The sequence below is a fragment of the Penaeus japonicus genome, unplaced genomic scaffold, assembly GCF_977035675.1.
Source record: "Penaeus japonicus unplaced genomic scaffold, GWHDUDI00000001_assembly GWHDUDI00000007, whole genome shotgun sequence".
Classification (NCBI taxonomy): domain Eukaryota; kingdom Metazoa; phylum Arthropoda; class Malacostraca; order Decapoda; family Penaeidae; genus Penaeus; species Penaeus japonicus.
In genome coordinates, this window is record NW_028234409.1 from 20,816,060 (window position 1) to 20,826,059 (window position 10,000).

At 36.2% G+C, this 10,000-nt stretch overlaps 1 protein-coding gene across 1 annotated transcript in view; it reads left to right on the forward strand.

Moving 5' to 3' along the window:
- The window catches only part of Sec16 (endoplasmic reticulum export factor secretory 16), a 73,162-nt gene that overhangs the window by 49,099 nt on the left and 14,063 nt on the right, over positions 1-10,000 (forward strand). The window contains exons 15-20 of the mRNA XM_086538204.1: positions 1-142; positions 1,114-1,331; positions 2,027-3,400; positions 4,567-4,731; positions 6,859-6,997; positions 7,100-7,368. The exon at positions 1-142 is cut by the window's left edge and continues 27 nt beyond it. Coding sequence (XP_086394330.1) covers positions 1-142; positions 1,114-1,331; positions 2,027-3,400; positions 4,567-4,731; positions 6,859-6,997; positions 7,100-7,368 — 2,307 coding nt within the window. The remainder of the gene's footprint in view (positions 143-1,113; positions 1,332-2,026; positions 3,401-4,566; positions 4,732-6,858; positions 6,998-7,099; positions 7,369-10,000) is intronic.

Consider the following 10,000-nt stretch of genomic DNA (forward strand, 5'->3'; position numbering starts at 1 on the left):
ATGCAGCCCCAGCAAGACCAGTCGGGTTATGTACCGTATGATACAAGCTATTGGTCTGGTTATCAGCAAATGGATCCTCATATGACCCCTTTCACACAAGCAGAATCAGCAAAAGAAATGAGCAGTCTCCCGCCATCCTCTGGTTAGCCAACTGCTTTAACAATTAGCTTTGTGCACATATGTAATTTGTTAATGATCTATATTTTGAAATTTTTCTTTTCACAAAGAAAAAAGGTGTCAAGCAAAAAACAATGTTAAAAACCTTATTTTTCCAGCATTTTTCTGAGTATCTTTTCTATTGAGTTAATGAATTTATATATTTTTGCTTTATCTCTTGGATCAGTTCCTGATATACACATAAGTGCATATACAAAGGATTCAGGTCATTATCTTCTTTCTAATGTAGTAAAAGTAAATATAGCACCAATTTTGTACATTACATGAAAGTATGGTTTTGTGTAAAATTAGCAAAATCATTGAATTCATAATTTCATTGAGTATTTAGTTGTTGGTGTTTTATGTAAATACATAAATGAGAAATGTACCTCTATATTTTACAACTTTCATAATACCTAGTTTAGTTACTGTAATTAACATTCTTGACTTAGTTATTTTTTATGTAAATTATAACTTTCTCAAATTGTTGATCAGTCATATGGTAAATGTGCAGTATGCCAAGTTATTCATATTTTGCATTTTTTGTGCATAAAGCATTTGTCTGATGATCAAACAAAATTAATTGATTGATATATAATTAGTATATGTACTCTTTAATCCAATACCAGTAGGGCAGCTTTGCCTCTGCCGTGACATAACCTTGGGTTATTTTGAAATGTGCAGGCTATTTGCCCACTGAGGTGATATCACCTCAGATCTGCCAGGCCATGACATGATATCACGTCATTCGTCATTAGTGGGTTAACAAGATTATAGTTTTATGGGATCAGATGATTTAGTGTTAGCAGAAAGTATTTATTTTAGATAATTTAAAAGTAACATTACATTATCATAGTAGAATATATATTTCAATTTCATGAAGAAATCTTGTTTGAATTTAATGGATACTGGTCTAATCTCTGTTGTGCTGATGCATAGTTCCAACTGGTTTTACAGATGTGAATGGGGAGCACTTGTCGAGTGGTGTAACCTCATTCTCCCAGCCAAATAGCATAAGTAGCTATCCTGCTTACCAGCAACCACCATATCAACCATGGGAGCAGCCCACAGGAACTCCCACAATGTCTCCAGAACCTGATGAGCCACAACTAAACTCAGTCTCACAAGCAAATCAAGAGGAGGAGCCACATTCAACTGATGGGCCTGGTAAAAAGGTAGGAACAGATAGGATAGCCTCTTTTTTTTACTTTTATGGTTACACATTAAACAGAACCAGTTAGGTGTATGCACTTTTATTTTTGAAATGTGCTCATTATTAAAGCAAAATTTAGGTGATTATAATCATAAGTACTCCAAAATTTTATGAAATTGAACTTATCTAAGCAGAGTGAGCAAATTTCAAAAAACACTTTATTGGGATTTATGGCTGTGGTACAGTTGGAGATTGCATCTGACTTGTACATCTATTAAGATAAATGCAATGAAAGAATGAAGGCTGTTTGAACAAATTATTTATGTGCTGAATATCCATTGTGTTTACCTTTATTTCTCTTCTTGTAGGTATGAAACTTGGTTAAACATGCTATTTTGAGAGTTTCTTTGAGTTGTAGTAATAAGAAATACTATATAACACAGTGTCAGCATTTATTATCATAAAAAAGTGAAGAAATGCAATTAATGCTATTATCCACATGGCCCATTATCACAGAAATGTATGTTTGTTATGGGATAAATATTATTTTTAGATCAGATATACTAAATTTTGAATCTTTCATGATGAAATACCCCTGTGTAAAGATACCAATATTACAATTAACAAAGTAGTTGAGCTAGAAGCTAGTAACGTAACAAATGTAGAGGTGGATGTAGATGAGCTTTAGATATGACTGCTTTATCCTGTGGACCTTAGGGTGACAAAAACAAGGAGGGAGTGGAAAGCAAGATTGAAAGTCATGGAGCATCAGCAGACCAGACGCCTAAATTTGAAAATAAGGCCAAGAGAGTATCCTTCAAGTCTCGGGCTGAGCTGAAGGAAGATTGTCAGAGAGATGAAGAAAAGAAGACTTCCTCCATGCAGCAGACTCGTAGTGGCGTTGAGGCTAAATCTAGGGCCAGTGCTGTTCATTCCTGTGTTAGTATGGCATCAAGACATAGGCAGTTAGAACAGAATGGACTTTCATTACATCCAGTGCAACATTTCCCTGGTAGAGTTACCAATATGGAAATAATGGCTGCACTACCTGCTAACCATCCTGAACGTGTCTTACCCCCATCACGGCTTCCGCACTCTTTCAGTTCTCCTCTGCTCCCCATGTCTTGTAAAATGAAAATTCCTTCAAATCCTTTAGTTTTTGGTGGTTCGTATCCTATTGATGATCCAATATCTCCGCGACAGCTAGGTTCTGGTAATGTCATGCCTAAGGCTGCACTTCCTACCCCACACACATACCAGGTAGATACAATATGTTGCCAAGCTCCTAACCTTTGTGATGAACATGCTAGATTAGGACGGGACACAGAAATAGCAAGAGCTGAAGCACGCATGCAGGTTGCACAGTGTGATGATTATGATGATGATTATGATGATGACAGTGAGGAAGAGCCTGCAACTCTTGCAAGTGTTCCTGCACCAGTTACATCAGATCATAGTAATTCTACTTGTGTATCTAAATGCATATATCATCCCTATCAGTCACACTCCTCACATAATGATGGCTGCCAGAGTTGCACTTGTAGTCAAGTAGGTAAAGTTCCTCCTCCATATTCAGCTGTTATCACTTACCCTGTTGATCGTAATGTAGAAGATGGTCTCATTCCGATAATAACAGATGATGATGATGATTATGACTACCAGGATGAGGAGTATGATGAGTTTGGAGGAGATGTTTATGAATATGAAGATGAAGATGAAAATAAAGTGGGGCTGCCAGAACCTGACTATGAGACTGGCTATCAGTTGCGTCATAGACATCTAAATTCATCAGTGAGTGGCACACTTATCTCAAGTGTCGACAGAGCCAGTCCTTCAAAGCCAACACTACAACTTCCAACAACATTCCAACTACCATCTCCACCACAGCCACTGTCTTCATCACAGCCATCATTGTCAGATGAAGGAACAGAAATTAATTTAATCAAGTCTGTAGGATTTCCATCAGCTGAACCGACAGGACCTGCATCACAAACTGTATTAACCACTCCTCCTCTGTTCCAACCACCTCCTCATTCAACACAACAAATGTCGAGTCCACCTCCACTGGGCCCTAACAATCATGTGACTCAGGTATTAATGGGCCCTGTGCACGACATTAATCCACGATTCCTTTTATTTTTAGTTGACCCAATGTTTAATTTGTATTTTACTTTGCCATCATTATTTACTTGTGTTGATTTATGTGCTCTGTGCACTCTCTTTTCTCTCTTTTCTCTCTTTTCTCTCTTTCTTTTCTCTCTCTTCTCTCTTTTCTCTCTCTCTCTTTTCTCTCTCTCTCTTTTCTCTCTTTTCTCTCTCTCTCTTTTCTCTCTCTCTCTTTTCTCTCTCTCTCTTTTCTCTCTCTTGTCTTTCTCTCTCTTGTCTTTCTCTCTCTTCTCTCTTTTCTCTCTTTTCTCTCTTTTCTCTCTTTTCTCTCTCTCTCTCTCTCTCTCTCTCTCTCTCTCTCTCTCTCTCTCTCTCTCTTCTCTTTCTCTCTCTCTCTTTCTCTCTCTCTCTCTTCTCTCTCTCTTCTCTCTTTTTCTCCTCTCTCTCTTCTCTCTCTCTCTCTCTCTCTCTCTCTCTCTTCTCTCTCTCTCTCTTCTCTCTCTCTCCTCTCTCTCTCTCTCTCTCTCTCTCTCTCTCTCTCTCTCTCTCTCTCTCTCTCTCTCTCTCTCTCTCTCTCTCTCTCTCTCTCTCTCTCTCTCTCTCTCTCTCTCTCTCTCTCTCTCTCTCTCTCTCTCTCTCTCTCTCCACTCTCACTCTCACTCTCTCTCTCTCTCTCTCTCTCTCTCTCTCTCTCTCTCTCTCTCTCTCTCTTTCTCTCTCTCTTTCTCTCTCTCTCTCTTTCCCTCTTTCCTCTCTTGCTCTCTCTCTCTCTTTCTCTCGTTTTCTCTCTCTGATGGAATTTTGCTGTATTTATCATGATTTTAATGTTACTTTTAGTATTATGTGTAGTTAACTGTCTGACTTGCTTTTGTATGAAAATTGTTTGCATGAATGCATGAGTGTAGGCAAGATATTTTGTTATTTGTAATGCAGTGTAATACTTTACTGCGCCTGAATAGTATTTTGCAAACATTCTTTATTCTGTTGATGTTGCCCTACTGTGTTGTAATCTGAATTAATCTGAATTGAATTATATTGTAAAGAAAATTTAGTCAGTAATGCAATTACAGGTGTATATTTTTTATGAATATTCTTTTTTTTGTATGAGAAATGTATAATGTACAGTGTGAACAGGTATGCTTTAATTGCAGAATACAACAAGTGCTGACGATGAACAGAAATCTGATAGCAAGAAAAATGAGAAGGATGCTGATAAAGATAAATCGCAAGAAAAGGGTAATACTTGGTCTATCTCATCAATATTTAGTTGGAAAAAATCAAAACAGGCAATACTTCCTGATGATAAAAATCCATCGGTAAGTAAACCTCTCCCCCTCACCCTCTTCTATTTCCCCCTTTTGCCAATCTTCTTTATTCTCCATCACACCCACCCCTTATTACCCCCACTTTTCCTGTATCCCCTCTCCTCCAATAATCTTGATTAAGAATTCTTTCTCTCTTTCTTTTTGCTACTTGATTTGAATGTCTCCTTTTATTTGATATACATGTACTACATAGTTGACCCAATTGTTCTGCAGTTTTCCCACATTGACAGTATTGCCATTATGAATTTGCACTTAGTAGTTTCAAATGTAATTGTATTTGTTTTTGCCATTATTGATATCTTGCATTACTCAAAGTAGAAGATTGTACACCAAATTAACCCATTCACGCCGGTTGATGTCCTATCACGTGGTCGAAAAATATCCCTGGACCTGGGTGACGTCCTGAGACATTGTGCATTTTCTGGCCGAGTCTCTGGTTGAGGCAGTTGTGACATACTGAAACATCAATAGATCTCTAGATTGGTCTTAGATATAATCATTTTACATAATTTCTTAGACTCTGTTACTTCAGTTTAAGTGTGTGTGTCATAAAATGAGATAACGAAACCCAAAAGATGATGTCACAGAAAACTAAGTGATATTGATTACATCATGGTAATTTCTACTTCTTGATTGGTTGAATAAAAAGATGTGAGTCAAAAGACTATTGTAAAATAAAATGTGGGTGGCCAAGAAATAAGATAAAATAAAAAATTACTAATGCAATACTGTTACTTATTTGTCAGTAACCCATGATATCACGTCATGTCACGTCATGAGGAACATGTGCATACTCATATGTACATGTATGATTATTTATATTGTTCTTCTTTTCGTTTTGGTAAGAAAAAAAAAGTATAAAACATATTTTTTGATGGCCCACTAAAAAATTGCTTCCACTTTCCAATGGTATTTTCACATAGAAGTGAAGAATATAGGCAAAGTTCAATAAAATAAAACTAGAAAGACATTACTGTAACATGTTTTTCGACTTAAATAACTCCTTTGAACATGACAATATTTTTACTTGCTTTTACATTGTAGACGCATTAATGAAAACCATAAGAATAGGGTGGATGAAAAATGCTTTGAGAGGTTTAGTGCAGCCCCGCACAGCAAGAAAATACCCCGGCACAAAGCATCACATACTTGTTATCTTCCTGGCGTAAACGGGAGTAGGCAAAAGTACGTCCTGTCGTGAATGGGTTAACTACAAATTGTGTAGATGCTGAATTAAGTAGCTTGTTGGGAGTGCTTTTATAGGTGCATTGTCCACTATAGTTTTGTTTTATTAACTGATTAATTGATTGATGATGATTCTTTTGTTGTTATTGTATTGCATATGGAGGAAATTACTAGGCCTACCAGATTTCATTCATTTACCCCATATCTTTTTAGAATTTTGAGAAAAGATAGTTTTTGGCTCTATTATTATTATTAATGTTATTATAATGACAATATTAACTCTAATAATGATGATAATAATTATTATAAAAATTATAATAATAATAATAATGATGGTAATGATTACAAAATTCTTACCAAAAAAATACAAGGGTAAATAGTTGGTCAGGTATGCCCTGGTGACTATGCACTCTTGGAGCTATATTTGTGGGAAAAGAAAGAAAGAAAAAACTAGTAGTAGTAATACTGATATTAACCCTCTCTGGACGGGTGGTACAGTACTGTACCGCGCATTCAAAAGCCCAGTGGCCGGGCGGCACAGTATTGTGCCAGCCATTCAATTGATTTAGGCCTAATAATTCGAACGCCCAGGCATTGTGACATTCAAGGCTAGAATGCCCCCGTCGTGGATGGGTTAATAGTGATGATACTACCACTGCTGCTACTACTACTATTAACAATACCACTACTAATGATGATAATAATGATAGTAATTATCATGATAATAATAATACTGATAATGATGATGATAGTGATAACAAATATAAATATTAATTGTAATGGACAATGCATGTTCCAGGCATCAGCAGGGTAATTTTAATCAGCATATGGATGCAGATGTGAAGAACACTAAGTGTGAATAGGGTAGTAAAGAAATACAAGTAATTAACTTTAGATTTTACATTTGTGTTCTGAATGATGATGTGGTTGCAGATTGTATGGGATGAAGCCAAGAAGAAATGGGTAAATCAGGATGGAGAGGAAGAAGTAGCAGCTCCACCTCCTCCTCCACCAAAGAGCCCCATGGGTGGTAGTGGTGGCCCACCTGTCATGAAAATGAGAGGATTAAAAAGTAAGTAATATTGATATCAGAGTTTGTCAATTGCTTATGGTTATTTATAGATGGTATTAATTAATATAAAGATATGACAAGAGGATTATCTTTGATTTACAGAATCACGCTATGTCAACACGGAGAAGGATACCCTACAACCAAATTCGGGTGGCATGAATCAGAATTTTATGATGCCTCCTGGAGCCTCTCCTCCTCCTCCTCCTCCTGGTCCAATACTACCTCCTCAGTTCATGGTTCCAGAGCCTAAGGACAACTATGATGACACACGCCCTCAGAAATCATCAACCCCTCATCAGCAAGATCCTCAGCAACCTGTTCCACAGCAACAGCAGCAGCCAGCTGTTCCTCTTCCTCCAGAAGTCTCACAAGTAAGTTGTTGTTGTATTTGATTAATATTTAAACTTTAAAACAAATAAGGAGCATGCCACATTATAGTGCATGAAGAGCTCTTCTTTTCTTTAAATTCTCTTTGTAGAGCATGAGTTGAAGTGAATTATTTTGTACTATGAAGATGTTCACAATAAACCCATTTTTGTTTTATGAATCATGCTTTTTCACATATTGCATCTACACACTTAAGTCAAACTTTTCTACAAGTAGCAGAGTGAGTTTAGGCATATTTGATTATTAACAAAAACTTGACTGATTTGAACCATTTCACAAATTTTAATGCAGCCTTATATATGATACAATAACTATAACAATATTTAATATTTCTCCAAGTGAATTTGGAAGTACAGCTCCTTGTTGTCTTTATATAACTGGTTTGAAATGTCAACTCTGTCTGTTTTTTCATGTCAATTTACACTTATTGCTCAATATTTTTGTATAGATATCTATATATTGAAAAACGTACTTATAAGCCATGGCAATTTATTGTACAGTTACTCTTTTTGCCTGAATGAATTACCACTTAACCCATTAGCGCTGGTTGACATCCTATCATTAAGTCGAATATCCCCGAACCCAGGTGATGTCCTGAGACTTGCATTTTCTTACCAATTTCTAGGAGGGGCAATGTGACGTGCTGAAACGTCAGCAATAAATCACTAGATTGTTTTTAAATATAATAATTTTACATAATTTTTTAGACTGTATAGTTTAGGTGTTTGAATGTCATAAAATGATATAAAATTTTAAAAAATGACATCACAGAAAACTACGTGATAGTGATGACATCATGGTAATATCTGCTTTTTGATCGGTTGAATAAAAAGATCTGAGTCAAAAAACTATTGTAAAATCAAATGTGGGTGGCCAAGAAATAAAATAAAGTAAAAAATTACTAATGCAATACTTCCTCTAATTTGTTGATTACCCGTGATATCTCGTCATGTCACGTCATGAGGAACATATACATACTTGATCTACGTGTATGATTATTTATATTGTTTTTCTTATCGTTTTGGTAAGAAAAGAAGTATAAAACATGTTTTTTAATGCCCCACTAAGAGATTGCTTCCACTCTCCTTTGGTATTTTCACATAGAAATGAAGAATATTGGCAAAGTTCAATAAAAAACTAAAAATGCATTACTGTTTTACATTACATTTTACATTAATGCTTTCTGACTAGAATAACTCCTCTGAACATGGCACTATTTTTACGTGCCTTTACATTGTAGACACCTTCATGAAAACCATAAGAATAGGGTGGGTGAAAAACGCCCCAGCAGATAGCGTCACGTGCTTGTTATTTTCCCGGCAATAGCGCGAGTAGGCGAAAATACGTCCCATAGTGAATAGGTTAAGAGTAATCCTATTAAAAAGACATTATTGATAGTGCTGCAGGTCAAGAATGTAGTGTCAACTTATGAATCATATTTTATTTGTATTGTAAATCTCCAATATTTTGTGAAAAGAAAATCTTACGTTTCACTATTTTGTTTTGTTCACTGGCAATTGATTGATGAAATGGACTTCAGATAAGACTATGTTAAATACAAATATGACCAAAATATCACTTTCGTTACATAGCAGATGGCCTCTTTTGAGTGTATACATGCAATATATACATTACCTATTCTCTCTCTCTCCTCCCCGCCATTTTTCCTATTCATTACCCAATTATCTCTCTCCAATCCCTCTCTCTCTCTCTTTCTTTTTCTATCTCCTACTTGTAGCACAAGTAAAAATGACTTGTTATCTTTGACTCCAACAATTTTTTCCCTAGAGTACAATGTACATGTATCAGAAAGAAATAGTGGATGAAATGATAACACTCATAAAATGTTTATACAATAGTTCACTTTATCTCATATCAAAATAGTGTTCCATATTCACTTTATTGTTTAAAGTGCTATATCAATATATTGTCTCATTTGCACTCCTCTCTCTCTCTCCACCTTACCCCTTCTCCTTGATACCTATTCTATTTCCTTCTCTTGCCATTTCCCCACCCACTTCCTTACCCTCCTTTTCACCCACATACCCAATTACTTTAACACACAGTCATGTGGGTGTATAGTGAAATTGAAGTAGATTTAATTCCTTATGGTAGTATATACATCATAATTGTTCAGAATAAGACTACATGAAGGGAGGCTGTGGCCTCTTGTGCTTTTAACTCTTTGTGCTTTTAACTCTTGCAAAGGCCAGTAAGCCTGCCCCATATATGTTCAGGAAGATAGAGCTTGGACTGATTCCTTATGTTTGAGTAAATTGCCAGAAAGATCAACAAGCTTTTTGATGCAAGAATAGACACGGGAGAGATTTTATTTTTATTGGCTTTGCCATAGGCCATGTCAGTGCTGGACTTCAAGCGTTATTCATAAATGATGTGAAGACATTTTGCAGTGAGCCTTAGTATATGCTATCACAAAACAATACACCCTGATTAGCTGAAAGGGTCCAATATTTATACAAGGGAGTACCAATAAAAAACACATTTTAAAGGATTATAGTTATTGTTAACCCAATGCGGACAGGTGTCTTAACCCTCTCTGGACGGGTGGTACACTACGGTACCACGCATTCTAGGCCCGTTCGCTGGGTGACGCCA